This window comes from Bubalus kerabau, chromosome 8 (genome assembly GCF_029407905.1).
Source record: "Bubalus kerabau isolate K-KA32 ecotype Philippines breed swamp buffalo chromosome 8, PCC_UOA_SB_1v2, whole genome shotgun sequence".
In the NCBI taxonomy this organism is placed as follows: domain Eukaryota; kingdom Metazoa; phylum Chordata; class Mammalia; order Artiodactyla; family Bovidae; genus Bubalus; species Bubalus kerabau.
Genome location: NC_073631.1, coordinates 75,336,745 through 75,352,414, shown reverse-complemented (window position 1 = coordinate 75,352,414; position 15,670 = coordinate 75,336,745). Strand labels below are relative to the sequence as shown.

Here is a 15,670-nt window from a genome sequence, read left to right as displayed (position 1 = left end):
TTGCATTTGGTGATGGTTGCACCACTCAATAAAGTTACTTTAAAAAATCATTAAAATGTATAACTTGAAATGGCTGAATTTTATGACAAACAAAAATACCTCAGTAAAAAACTTTATGAAAAGTCTTTAATTTTATGCAATAAATATGTTTCTAAACATAGTGTTTAGTTTTTAAAAGTCTGTATATGTCGAGCTATATTTGATAAGTACAAATAAAAGTAGTATTGAGAAAGAAATTATATAATAGGTACAGATGAAATTTTAGAAATTATTTTCTAAAAAGCACACAGGCAATTCCCTGCTTTCCTGTGGTTAGCAGTCTACCCTTCCACTACCAGGGGCCCAAGTTCAATCCTTGGTGTGGCACTAAGAGCCCACAAGCTGTATGGTGCAGCCAAGGGGGGAAAAATGACTATTTTAAAATAAAAATTACATTTTGGGAAAATGTAATTTCCCAAAGTTGACTTAAAAACAAGTAGGTGAATACATCAATCCATCAAAGAATAGTTTATCAATGTCTTATTTATTAAAAGTATTACAGGACCAGTCAGGGTAAAGATAAGGACTTTAAAACATTAAAAATATATATGTATGATTCCTATACTACAGAAGATAATGTTTCAGGGAATATTTTATAAGTGAAAATATCATTTTTATAGCTTTTATCTCTGATTAAAAAAAAAGACTAAGCCAGTTTCATGACAGTTGATGCAAAAATTCTAAACAATATAACAGCAAAACTATTTTAGAAGTTAGTAATGGAGTACCGAAAAAAACTGGATCTTATCATTTTAAGCTAGAAATTGCCTTAAAATTAGTTGCAGCATTCTAAAATTGAAACCAGAATTTATAAGTGGGCAACCTTCCCTTTTTGGAGGGGCAAGTTCCCCTAAAATATACTCGGAGTTCTCCGAACTCTGGGGAAATCTTGAAGCAGTAGAGAAAACCAATTACATTCACCTCAAGGTGTTAATTGCAGAGTTAAGCCACTACACATCTGTTGCTTGTCAACCTGCCCCAGTCCTGAAAACTAACTGTCCTTGCCTAAGCACAACATCAGAGGAAATTAGGAGCCAGAGTTAAAGCAGGAAGCCTGTGCAATCCTGATCTTTTCTACACCTCATGCAGGAGGAACGACTGTGACAAAGATGTATTTGGTGTTCTGGACCGTATGTCACATGGGCTATTGTTTAAAATTGAATAAGCCATCCTTTGAAAGCTCTTGTCAAGTCATGGGAGTCAAGTCAGAACATAACTCTGAAAGCAGGGGTTCAATTTCACCTTCTGAGAGTGGACGTCCCCACTGCTTTTTACCTGGAAATAGAATGTAAGGTGCGCCTTGGACAGGAAAAAGAAAGAACTTCCTCTCTGCTCTGCCTGACTCTAAGTGGAGGATATGTCTTTGTGCATCTGGTGGCAGCACTGAGCTTCACAAGAAGGACTGTGGACGGGTTTGGGCTTCTGGGTTCTTAGAGGGACCACTGGCAGATGTTAGCAGCCATCACTTGCAGAAGATAGCTGTGCTCCGCAGAGCAGCTGTTATGAGGTGCTATCTGAGGCAAGAATAGAGTGACAAGACAAAAGAGTAGAGAACAAATCTCACAAACAGTTGAGGGAAAGAGACACTTGGAGACGGAGGCAATTTACAGCAGGAAAACCAGCAGGGACTTGTGCCATGGTAATTTAAATACAAACAGGAAGTGTGATTCCCTTTTATAGTCACCAGTAGAGAGGCCAGAAACAATGAATTATCCAATAACAATGTAGAGTGTATCCTCTACGGTCAAGAATAATTTCTCATAACAGGAAACATTAACATAATAAAACACAAAAAGTCAGTTAAGAAAATCTGTATGTTCATTGCATTGATTAAAAAGGTATTCAAGAAAATCTAATACTCTTTACTTTAAAAAAAGGAAAAAACTTAAACAAGATATGGGACATTGGTCTAACATGATAAAGACTTTGTTGTTCAGTCACTCAATCGTATTCAACTCTTTGCTATCCCATGGACTGCAGTATGCCAGGCTTCCCTGTCTTTCTCCATCTCCCAAAGCTTGCTCAAACTCAAGTCCATTGAGTCAGTGATGTCATCCAACCATCTCATCCAATATTGTCCCCTTCTAATCCTACCTTCAATCTTTTCAAGCATCGGGGTCTTTTCCAGTGAGTCAGCTCTTCACATGAGGTGGCCAAAGCATTGGAGCTTCAGCTTCAGCATCAGTCCTTCCAATGAATATTCAGGACTGCTCTTCTTTAGGATTGACTGGTTTGGTCTCCTTGTAGTCCAAGGGACTCTCAACAGTCTTCTCCAACACCACAGTTCAAAAGCATCAATTCTTCAGCACTCGGCTTTCCTTATAGTCCAACTCTCACATCCATACATGACTACTGGAAAAACCATAGCTTGGACTAGAGGGACCTTTATTGGTAAAGTAATGTCTCTGCTTTTCAATATGCTGTCTAGGTTTGTCATAGCTTTTCTTCCAAGGAGCAAGTGTCTTTTAATTTCATGGTTGCAGTCATCATTTGCAGTGATTTTGGAGTGTAAAAAAATAAAGTCTGTCACTGTTTCCATTGTTTCCCCATCTATTTGCCATGAAGCGATCAGATTGGATGCCATGATAAAGACTAGCTCTCAAAAATCAAGAATCAACATCCTGCTTAACAACAAATTCTAGAGATACTCCTATCATCAAAAGAACCAAGAGAAAAATGTTATTATCATCAAATAATAGAGTTCAGGAACTTCTAGAAAAAGCACTAGAGTGTGTAACAGTAATAACTATCATCTTGGAAAGAAAACTAAAGCTCTCATGATTTTCCAGTCATGTTACTATCAAACTAGAAAACCCAAAGAAACAATGAACAGCCATTAGCAATATTAAGAATGGTACCAGTAATTAATTATAAAATATGATGGAAAAATCTCCACAGTAGCAACAAAAAAACATAATTCCCACAAATATGTTCTACATGAAATGTGTAAGACCTACAAAAACCAAAGTACTAAATTTTACTGTGAGACAGAAAAAAAAGATGCTCAAATTTAAAAAACAACAACAATCACAATGATATAGATGGAAAGACTTACTACCATAAAAGGTACACTTTTCTCAAATTAAATTATAGGTTTAGTGGCAGTCCAGTTAAAATTCTAAAAAGAGAGTGACAAAATTACCCTAAATTTCCAACTAAGAACAGGCAAAAATATCCTAAGAAATTTTGCGAAATGAAACTAACAAGAGAGGTTTCCATGCTAGGTGTTATAGGCAAAACACTCTCCAACATTTACTTTTAAATGTTCCCTATTTCTGTTTCACCAGAGATTATATCCTTTGCAACTATTTAGATTGATGAATAAATGTTTTAGATGTTAACTTAAACAGGTGTGAAATGCCATATAGTGTTTTGTTGTTGTTAAGATAGTGTTAATATGCATTTTGAAATATGCACAAATGAGTAATTTGAAAAGACAAAAAAAAAGCTATGATAAATAGTATAGTGGTACTAGGCACAATAACTAATGAACAGATCTTTAGAAGAGATTGCCTTCAGAAGACAGTAAAATATACAAAAACTAAATATGATGAAGGATCATAAGTCAGTATGGAAATGAGTGAATAATGCAACTTATGGTATAAAAATATTAGTTACGTCTGCTTAGACTATTGTTCAAAGTCTTTCCTGTAGCCTAAAAGGATCCTTCTATTTTTCTACATGATTTGGGTCTCTCTCAGTTCAGTTCAGTCGCTCAGTCATGTCCAACTCTTTGCGACCCCATGAATCGCAACACACCAGGCCTCCTTGTCCATCACCAACTCCCAGAGTTCACTCAGACTCATATCCATCGAGTCAGTGATGCCATCCAGCCATCTCATCTTCTGTCATCCCCTTCTCCTCCTGCCCCCAATCCCTCCCAGCATCAGAGTCTTTTCCAATGAGTCAACTCTTCGCATGAGGTGGCCAAAGTACTGGAGTTGTGGCCCTTATGGTAAAGAATCCACCTGCAATGCAGGAGACCTGGGTTTGATCCCTGGGTTGGGAAGATCCCCTGGAGCAGGGAATGGCTACCTACTCCAGTATTCTTGCCTGATGAATTCCATGGACAGAGGAGCCTGGCAGGCTACAGTTCTTGGGGTCACAAAGAGTCAGACATGATTGAGCAACTAACACACACACTATCAACCTCATTTAATAACCTCTTGGCTCCTGTTCCAATTTTCTAAGCCATCTTTCTGTCTCTCAAACACACTAAGCTTACTCCTGCCTCCAGGTCTAGACACTCACTGTTCTCTCTACCCTTACAGTCAAATGTCATCTTCTTAGACATGGCCTGATAACAACTGCTGCTTAAATTAAAAAAAAAACAAAAACAAACCAACAGCAACAATCACAGTGATATGGATGGAAAGACTGCTCAGACAGCATCCTCACCTCCACATCAGGCACCTGCTATTAATGGCACTGTCACTCCCCAATATTACTTTGTTTGTTAACATGTTCATTGCTTTTTCTGACTAGAATACAGGCTCCCTAAGAATAGGATACTTATTCACTCATTTCTATTGAAGGAAGATGAGGAAAGAAGAACTCTTACCATTTACTAAAGGTTTAAAAATGAACACACATGTATACATATGAATTACATACACATGTGTGTCTGAATTCGTGTTATGTACATACGTGTGTGTGCATCTTGTGTATACATACATGTGCACATATATTTATATACACCTATGTGTGTGTACAAAATGAAGGTAAGGACCATTATTGATAAGAACTATTCAACACAGATTTGTGTTCTACACAATAATTTGTATTAAATGTACATATAAACAAATATTTGCCATAATGAATTATGTTAAACAAGATAGTCAGTTACAGATTTATTAGTAACAGTGAGAAATCTCTTATGTTATTCTTTATCATCACATAACACCATCATTTAATTATAATCTTATCCTCCTCACTTATTTTTATCTACACTGTAAACATCTTATTTACCACACTGAAAATAGGACATGGTTAAGTAAATGAGACTTCCAAACTTAACCTTCAGTTCCAAATTGAATTCATGCCCTGTCTTTTACTTGTCGTGATTCCCAGTTTTATTGCATATTCAAGAGTCCCAGTGGAAAGCAAGCATGTGATTCCCCTAAATGAAAGAAGACTGGACTTGCCCATCTGAATAGAATTTGAGTGTTCCTTGTCTGAGCCTTCTCCTGTATCTCCTCCCACCACATCCCCATCCCCAAACCCTGGCTCTACATCACCTCCTATCTGCATGGGCAACCCATCTACCGCCATCTACTGTTACATTTGAGTCTTTGGTGTCCTCCCTACCCCCAGTGCCCTGGTGAAGTAGGAAAAAAAGCTGACATAAGAGGGAGGTGGGAGCCTCAGGACGGGGGGACACATGTACACACCCATGACTGATTCATGTCAATGTTTGGCAAAACCACCACAGTATTGTAAAGCAATTAGCCTACAATTTAAATAAATAAATGAATTTTTAAAAAATTGTAAATCAACTATACGTCAATAAAAAGAATTTTAAGTACAAAAAAAGAATCAGAGTGAGAGAAACTATTTTTTTGTTGTTACTGATGTAAGAAGATGAAGAGGAAACAATCTATTTAAAAAAGTCAAAATTTACAAGTTGGATCATCCTAAGATCTGGTAGCTGGACAGCAGAATCTCTTCCAAATGCACACACACTACTGTATTTAAAATAGATAACCGACAAAGACCTACTGTATAGTACAGAGAGCTCTACTCAATAATCTAATAATCTAAATGGGAAAAGAATTTGAAAAAGAATATAGATACATGTATATGTGTATAACTGAATCCCTTTCCAGTACACCCACCTGAAACAGACATTGTTGACCAACTATAATTCCACATAAAATAAAATTTTAAAAAATCATCAACAAAAAAACAGACGGGTTCTCTCTTTACTGTTATGTTTCACATCCTAGAACAACCAACCACAGTTCACTTGGAATATTTGCTTCTTGCACAGTGTGGGGTGTGGGGTGTACATGAATGTGTATGTGTGGTTTACTTCTGTCAGGCCACCTATTGTAGAAAAAAATCAAGGAGTTCTATAAAAAAAAAGTTTCAGTATTTTTGCATTCCTTTACAGTTTAATCATCTACTTCTTAAAGAAGAAAGAGTTACAGGAACAGACTTGGCCTGAATTGTTTCAATAATAGAGTTAAATGTCTTTATTAAGCCTTTTCTTTCTGAGGAATGGTTCACAGTAAAGCGTAACACCAGTTGCTGACCTCTGGAACAATCCAGTGTTGGCCTCGAGACTTGTTTGACCATGCCAAATCAGGTCAGGACAGGCATATGTTTGGTTTTATTAACATATCTGTCCAAAAGACTGAAATTCCACAACTGTATGACCCCTTAAAGGCGTTGAGAACTGCTTCCCACCCTTCCTAGTCTTGATAGCACAAGAACTGACTGTTCTTTTCATTTTTAACCATCCCATAGTCTTTATCTGCTGCCTGTATGAGTTAGGACCCAAAGATTGAACTATTATATAATTTGGTTACAGATAAACTTGCTTCCTGAACATTCAGAAGGAGTATTATATAATGACACTTTTCCTTTCTTCCAATCTAAAAATACATATTTTGGGGATCCATTCTGCAACTGGAATTCAGCTACACGAGGACTTGATTTGCCTCCAGTTTAAAACAAGAGGGAAAAAAAAAAAAGACCTATTCCACAGCCCTGGAATTGCTGCATAAAGCAAACAGCTTAGGTTGAAGAGTTCCACAGATGGTGGAGTAGGAAGACCCTGGGCTCACCTCCTCTCAAGGGCATCCCAAAATGACAACTATTTACAGAGAAACCATTTATGTGAAAGACCAGAACCTACCATAAAAAACCTTCTACAATTATAGATATAAAGGAGGAACTGCAAGGAGGCAGGTAGGAGAGGTGACAGTTGCCATATAGTTGAGACCCACAGCAGTGGGTGGGCAAACCACAAATGCGAGAAGAGCTATAACTGCAGAGATTGTCCCCTAGGAGTGAGGAATCAGAGCCCCACACTGTGCTCCCCAGCCCAAGGGTCCAGCGCCAGGAAGATGAACCTACAGAATGTCTGGGTTTAAAGGCCAGCAGGGATATCTTTTGGGGGAAGCCAGAGGGCTGAGGAAAATAGAGACTCCACTCTTAAAGGTCACACGCAAAATCTCACGTGCTCTGGGACCCAAGGCAGAAGCAATAATTTGAAAGGAGCCTGCATCAGATCTACCTGATGATTTTGCAGTATTTCAGAGAGACAGGAGGCACTGAGATGCTGGTGGCAGACATTTTGGGGAGCAAGTTCTGCCATGTGGACACTGGCCCTGGTGGGCACTATTCTGGAATCCTCCCTCTAGCTTATTAACTCCAAGACCCAGCTCTGCCCACCAGCCTGTAGGCATTAGTACTGGAACATCTCAGGCCAAGCAACTAGCAGGAGGAGACACAGCCCCACCCACCAGGAGGCTAGCTGCCTCAAGACCCACTGAGTCCATAGCCAATCCTGGACACGGCTTTGTGCATCCACCATGGGTCCCGGGACCTGGCTCCACACACCAGGGTGCAAACGTTAGTTCCAGAACACCAAGGGTCCTGGAGCCAGAGGTGCTGGGATTCTGCTCTGCCCACACCAACCCCAGAATCTTCTTCCCTGCCATGCCCCCTCCTCCCCAACCCTCAACATCCACCCCACCCTGCATTTGGCTCCATTCACCAGTAGGGAAACACAACTTCAGGACATCCTCGATCCCCCAGCACCTCTATCAGGAATTGGCCTCAACCAACAGTGACCCAGCACCAGTTCTGGGATCCCTGGATTCTGTAGCCTGAGACCCCAGGACTAGACCCTGCCCACCAACAAGCCGAATCAAGATTTGAGACATCTCAGGCCCCTCAGACAGTGGTCCTAGGGTCTAGCCCCACCCACCAGTCTTGGGACTCCCAGGGCCCTGCAGTCACAGCCCTTGGGACCCAGTTCCACTCACCAGTGAGCCAGCTCTACCCCTGGGAGCCTTTGAGGTTCCACAGCCGACCTTGTCATTACCTGGCCCCACCAGCCAGTAGCCAGAAGCATCCACACAAGGGGCAACCAACTGAACAGGGGGGCCAGTCATGTCAAGCAGCATGCCCACAGTAGTCAGCCCACTACATCAGAAGCACCCACATAGCCCACATAGGGAGAACCCCTATAGCACATAGCTGTGATGACCAGAGCTACTAGAACACTACAAAAGGCCAATTTTCCAACACTGGGAAAAGTAACCGATTCACCATATACACAGGATGAAATTTTGCATTTTCAACATCAGGGATGGACCTAGAGCATATTATGCTTAAAGAAATCAGTCAAAGACAAATACTTTATGTTATCACTTATATGTGGAACCTAAAAAATTTAAAAAAAAATGAATCAATATGACAAAACAGAAACATATTTACAGATATCTAGGATAAACTAGTACCTGGAAAATCCCATGGACGGAGGAGCCTGGTATGCTGCAGTCCATGGGGTCGCTAAGAGTCGGACACGACTGAGCAACTTCATTTTCATTTTTCACTTTCCTTCATTGGAGAAGGAAATGGCAACCCACTCCAGTGTTCTTGCCTGGAGAATCCTAGGGATGGGGGAGCCTGGTGGGCTGCCGTCTATGGGGTTGCACAGAGTTGGACATGACTAAAGCGACTTAGCAGCAGCAGCAGAATAAACTAGTGGTTTCCAGTGGGGCTAGGGAAGAAGGGGGTGGGTAATACAGGGATTAGAGGATTAAGAGATACAAATCACTACAAGGATATATTGTACAGCACAGGGAATATAGGTATTATTTTATAATAATGTCAAATGGAGTATGCTGCTGCTGCTGTTGCTGCTGCTGCTAAGTCGCTTCAGTTGTGTCCGACTCTTCGCGACCCCATGGACTGCAGCCCACCAGGCTCCTCCATCCATGGGATTTTTCAGGCAAGAGTACTGGACCGGGGTGCCATTGCCTTCTCCGCAAATGGAGTATAATCTACGAAAATTTTGAAACACTATGTTGCATATCTGGAACTACTATAATATTGTAAACCAAATCTATCTCAATTTTAAAAACCTAAGAAGAAAAATTAAATTAAAAAGTATGTTAAATAAATATTATGATACCTATGAGTGAGAAAAAAGAAGGAAGGAAAGAAGGATAAAGAAAGCAATGGAAGAAGGGAGGGAGGGGAGAAGAGAAAGAAAGAAGGAAAGAAAAGCTTAAAGAGTAAAATAATCAATTTTTCATCTTTCTGCTCCCTAACCAGCATAACCACAAGACAATATATAAAGTGAATCCATGAAACAAAAACATTCTCCATAAAAATAAGGAAAAACCCTTTGTATCAAATCATTCTAGATTATACAACATAAAGAAAATAGATACTTGACACCTATGTTTAATGTAGATCACAGGCAAAAAAAAAACAAAACACAGTCTGCATATTTCTCAGTCCAAACAATCTCTATTTATGCCATTTATGCCATTATCTTATCCTTTGTACTGCAATAAGGATGGAGTTTCTTGCCCCTATCTCGAAAGAAATTTTGCTTCACCCTTACTATTCTAAGTTTCATGCTCTGATAAGTATGGCCATATGTGTTTCTCCCTCAGGAACAGAAAGCTTTAGGGCTCAGATGTCTCCAGAGGAAGTCAGCTGACTTGGGCAAGATGAATAAATATCCGTTCTTCATTGGGGTACTGAAAGTCAAGGCATTACCACTGTCAGAAACCAGAAAACAAAGCAGGAGCTATTCCCAGGAACAGTGATTTAAAGGAAGGATGGGAAAGAGTCATTAAATTAAGAGCCTTCCAAACCATACCCAGACTTTCAAAATCATACCCAGATACATATCTCCACTTTTAGAAGCCAGTCCCAAACACTTGCCCTCTTTCTCTTTTTTATTTTATGTTTTGTTTTGGTCACACTGCACAGCATATAGGATCTTAGTTCCCAACCAGGGAATTTCCCCTTGAAGTGGAAGCTCAGAGTCTCAACCATGGTACCACCAGGAATCCCTGACATCTTTCTTTTTTGCTGCTTCATTCTTCTCCAACTGACAGCCTCCACTCTCATCAGTCATCTCCTCTATCTCCTGGCCTACTCCAGCCTTTGGTTTCTATGTCAATATGACTTCCCATTCTAGAATTTAGTGCCTATCTTGTGCTAAGGATACATCAGTAAAGGAAAATAAATCTCAGTCCTCAAGGAGCTTAAATTCTAGTGGGAGGAAAAAGACCAACAACAAAAATTAGTTAAAAATTAAAATATAGAGAACTAGTTGACCATACAACAATGCTGCTCATCAAATTTTTGACCTGCAAACATGTCCATTTCATGAGTCAAACTTTATATTAAATGGTGATAATATTATTTTTAAAATTAAGCAGGGAAGAATAGGTAGTAGGGTGGATAGGGAGGTAAGTACATAGACGGTAACTTAAAACAAGGCAATCAGTCTCCAAGTGGTAAAATTATATGAGATGGTTTTTCTGCTCTTTCATTATTCTTCTAAGGAGCATGCATTACTTCACAATGAGTTTTTTTAAAAAACTTTATGATATCAAAATTGCTGAAAAACTGAAATGAGTCATTGTTATTTTAGCCACTAAGTTGTGTCCAACTCTTTTGTGACTCCACGCACTGTAGGCTTCCCTGTCCATGGATTTTCCAGGAAAGAATAATGGAGTGGGTTGCCATTTCCTTTTGTAGGGAATCTTCCTAATCCAGGGATCAAAGCTGCATCTCCTGCATCGGCAGGCAGATTCTTTACCACTGAGCCACCAGGGAAGCCCAAAATGCATCAAATAACCATCAATTTTACGGTATTCACATCAAGGAAGAATATAAGACAGATCATATTAACACAATCTTATTCACGCCCTATGAAATTGGAAAGTCACACCCTATGAAATTGAAATTCATGCCCTAAAAAACATTGTGTAGTATAAAATATCTAACATATTATGTTCTAAACCATGAATTTGAAAAATAAGAAATAAACTATTTTAATCAGTACTGTAGAAATACAATTTTGTTACATTTTTTAATATACATGAATCAAAGAACAAAACAATGCAAAATATTAAAGTATTTCCCTCAATTTTACATACTTGAAACTGTTATACTTGTTCAATTTCAAGTGGATATCCATTTTCTGTTATTTACCAGACTTTATAACTTATAGTCAATAGGTACCATAGTTTTAAATGTAGCATTTAACTGTTATTGGAGAATGAACTGGCAACCCTCTCCAGTATTCTTGCCTGAGAAATCCCATGGACAGAGGAGCCTGGTGGGCTATGGTCCATGGGGTCGCAAAGAGTCGTACTTGACTTAGTGACTAAACAACTACAAACTGTTACAGGAAGATGAAGTAAAATGTAGGAAGCAAACAAAACTTTACAGAAGGATAAGAAAGTAGATTCAATGTGTATCTAAAAACAGTGCGTGCAGCTCAGGAAAGACTTACTGATTTAGCAGGACATCAAGAATAAAAGATGTTCCAAAGGCATCCAGCTGGAAGCTTGCCTGGTCAACATGAGTCAACTGCAATATCAAAAAGATAAGAGGAATTTAATATACACCCATGGAGATCTGATGATAAGCATATCTCATGATCCTCTGAAAGTTTTATAATATTAATTAGAAAATCAATTCAACATGGAAGTGAAATAAAAACAAAGTAAAACTTTACCTTCTTTGAAGCCATTCACTAATCTAAAGTACCACTTAACCAAGGAAGGCAAGTACCCTCCCTTTCTGCTTTATCTCAAGTGACTAAATATTTCATTTCCAAGAAGACTGAACTACATTTCATTCTGGTTTAAATGACTGACTCCTTTAAAATTAAGCTTTGCATATTAAAAAAGAAATAGGGAAAATAAGTTAATGCCAGACTAGATTAGTATGATGAATGTTATCTATTATAAGGAAGACATCTAAACTTCTAAAAAACCCTTTTCATCCTATCTCAAATACATACTTTAAAAGTAATAGTTCAGTTCTAATTTACCAAATGGGATTTCATCAAGGTTTCTGCAATTCCTAAGAGAAAAACTGAACCCTCACCCATCTACTGCAAACATCACCCATTAAAATTTTACTGGGAAAACCCATCACTATTTCCTATGCCATTTTAGGGACTCCCAGAGAAAATCACAAGGGATTCTAAAAAACATACAGTGTTACCAATAATATTAACATATTGAATAACCACATGCATTAACTGAAAAGAGTAAGCAAAACTATTTATTCCAACTCTTCATATAACAGAACTACACCTAAGCAGTAGAACTATAAATTATTTGATTTTTTTGGTTTATATTTGTCTATAGCATCCAAAATTTCTACAGTAAGCATGTATAATTCCTGCAGTAAGCATGTGTAATTCCTTCAGTAAAAAAAGCAAACACTATTTTAGAAATGTAAACCATCTGAGCAACTGTATTTATGTAGCATGTGAGGGAGATGGTGATACTGCTCCCCAAGAACCAGAGCATCTCAGTAAGGGTCATCCTAGGATTCCGTGGGACACAAAGGGCACCTCAACCATACCTGGGATTTCCACTCTCATCAAACTACAGTATCAGGAAAAAGGAGAGAGCTTAATAATCATAAAGCTTTCTGGACTCAAAGGATAGCCCTTCAGTTTTAAAGTCTTTGAAATAAATGAGTGTGGGAGAATGCTAACACATTCTGATCCTCATGAAATCCCAAGGGTGAAGAACTCTCTGGATACTTCTTAGCCTCATTAAACATTCAACCCCCTAACTATTCACTGTTCCCAATTAGCACCCGGTTATTACCAAATTCTGACTTCTCTTCTATGATAGTTCTTGGAGCCACACCTTACTCTTCATTTCCATGTATGCTGTAGCTCATTTCTCTCTGATCTTTCTAAAACTGACACTACCATGTGAAAATAGATAGCTAGTAGGAGGCTGCTGCATAACACAGGGAGCTCAGCTCAGTGATTTGTGATGATCTAGTGAGGTGGGATGCAGGGTGAGGTGGGAGGGAGGATCAGAAGAGAGGGGATATATGTATGAGTGCTCAGTTGCTCATCTGTATCCAACTCTTTGTGACCCCATGGACTGCAGCCTACCAGGCTCCTCTGTCCATGGCGTTTTCCAGGCAAGAATACTGGAGTGAGTTGCCATTTCCTACTCCAGGGGATCTTCTCAACCCAGGGATCAAACCCAGGGCATGCATGTTTCTTGCATGCCCTGCATTGGCAGGCAGATTCTTTACCACTAGAGTCACCTAGGAAGCCTGAATAAATATATATATACATATAGCTGATTGACATTGTTGTATTGCAGAAACTAACAACAGCACAAAACAATTATGCTCCAATTAAAAAAAAAACAAAAAACAACTGACTCTTTACCAAAATAAAATCCCAACTATAAGTCCTATATTTTCTACTACATCAAATACAAACTTTCTCTCTCTGCATATCAAGAGCCTCCACAATCATCCCCACCTCGGACATAAAGCAAACAAGTCCCAAGGGATCCAGTCGTATCCCGTTCACACTCAGTTCTCTCTTCTACTCTTTAATTCCACAAGTTTTGTACATTCCAACCTTTTATGTAGTTTCCATGACTTGTGCTTTTAAAAACCAGACCCTGAGGTGGTGATCTTTACCAAGGCCATTTCCCAGAAGTGGCTCTACCCACCTTTCAAGACTTCCCTGGTGGGGCATCCCTGGTGGCTCAGTTGGTAAAGAATCTGACTGCAATGCACAAGACCCAGGTTCAATCCCTGGGTCAGGAAGATTCCCTGGAGGAGGAAAGAACAACCCACTCCAGTATTCTTGCCTAGAAAATTCCGTGGATGGAAGAGCTTGGCAGACTACAATCTGTGGGGTTGCAAAGAGTTGGACATGACTGAGTGACTAACACTTCAACACTTACAATTTGTATTAATTCTGTCTAATTCTTATATTTTCTTTTTCCTGCAGCTTCAGTTTACAGCTGGTACTTTTATTTTATTGACCTCACTCAAGTCCCAAGGAGAAACCCGTGACTTGAATTCAAAAAAGAAATCTACTGACAGCATGGTTAACTGCTGTTTAGTGAAAAATGTTTGTATTATTGATAGTAAAAGGAGCAGGATTGTATTAATAGTGTTTTAGTGTAAGACAGGCTTCCTTAGACTTTATGCAAATTGGTTCATTCAACAGATATCTTCTGAGAGTCTACCAAGTGCTGGAATGCTTTTGATTTGGGGCCAAAGTGGTGAAGAAGGCTGCCCATGTTTCCCCTCTAGTGGGGCTTATCCTCTAGTGGAGGGAGACAGAAAGTGACAAATAAAATGACACAAAGTGAAAAATAAATTTAGAATATAAACACACTGTTCTCAGATTTAATAAAACAGGGTAAACAGGAACCAGGATAGATGGGGTTCTAGGTGGTATGGAGGCCTCTCTGAGGAGGTAACATCTGGGTGATGACCTGATTAAAAGGGATCTACGATAGATAGAATAACAGCCCCCAAAGATGCCCACACTGTAATCTCTGGAACCTATGAACATGTTACCTCACATGGCAAAAGGGCTTCGAAGATGTGGTTAAGTTAAGGACCTTGAGATGGGGAGTATATTGGATTATCCAGGTGGACCCACTGTAATCACCCCAGTCTTATAAAGGTCAGAGTCAGAGAAGGAAATGTGATGGGGATTCTCTAGGCAAGAATACTGGAGTGGGTTGCCATGCCCTCCTCCAGGGGATTTTCCCATCTGAGGGATAGAACCCAGGTCTCCCACATTGCAGGCAGATTCTTTACCATCTAAACCACCAGAGAAACCCAAGAATACTGGAGTGGGTAGGCTATCTCTTCTCCAGGGAAACTTCCTGACTCTGGAATTGAACTGGGGTCTCCTGCACTGCAGGTGGATTCTTTACCAGCTGAGCTACCAGGGAAGCTCTGTCATAGTGGAAGTAGAGATTAAACTGAGGTGAGAAATAGACCACATGCCAAGGAATGTTGGCAGCTCTAGAAACTAGGAAAAGGAAAAAGTTAGAGTCAGTTCTCCCCTGGAGCCACCAGAAGGAGCATAGCCCTGAGAACACCTTCATTTTAGCCTTTTAAGACCCAATTCAGGCTTCTGATCTCCAGAACTGCAAGAAAATAATTCCGTTGTTTTAACATTAAGTTTTCAGTACAATATGTTACGGCAGCCATGGGAAACTAATGTAGCATCACTAGCAATGTCCCTGAACATTTAGAAAAATAACTCCAATAACAAGTTGACTACATCAGTATTCAATGTCATTTTCCTCCATGGCTTGGTTAAAAACCAAGGCACTTGCAACAGTGACATTCACAAACAAGGCACTGACACTCATGAAGGTACAAGGATCAAACAGAGGAACTTCCCTGAAGGTATAGTGGCTAAGAATCCATGCTCTCACTGCAAGGGGTGCAAGTTCAGTTCCTGGTCAGGGAACTAAGATCCCACATGCCAAGCTGCATGGCCAAAACAAAAACAAAAAACAAACAGACAAAGTCCAAATATAGGACTTCCCAGCCAAACCAAACTTGCAGTGGTGATCAGTGAAATACACATTAGCCTTTTTTTTTTTCTTGCATTCTGGAT

General features: G+C 39.5%; 1 protein-coding gene across 4 annotated transcripts in view; it reads right to left on the bottom strand.

Moving 5' to 3' along the window:
* The window catches only part of ADAM22 (ADAM metallopeptidase domain 22), a 243,441-nt gene that overhangs the window by 193,173 nt on the left and 34,598 nt on the right, over positions 1-15,670 (bottom strand). For all 4 annotated transcript variants that reach the window (XM_055590596.1, XM_055590595.1, XM_055590593.1 and 1 more), the window contains exon 3: positions 11,537-11,613. In XM_055590596.1, coding sequence (XP_055446571.1) covers positions 11,537-11,613 — 77 coding nt within the window. The remainder of the gene's footprint in view (positions 1-11,536; positions 11,614-15,670) is intronic.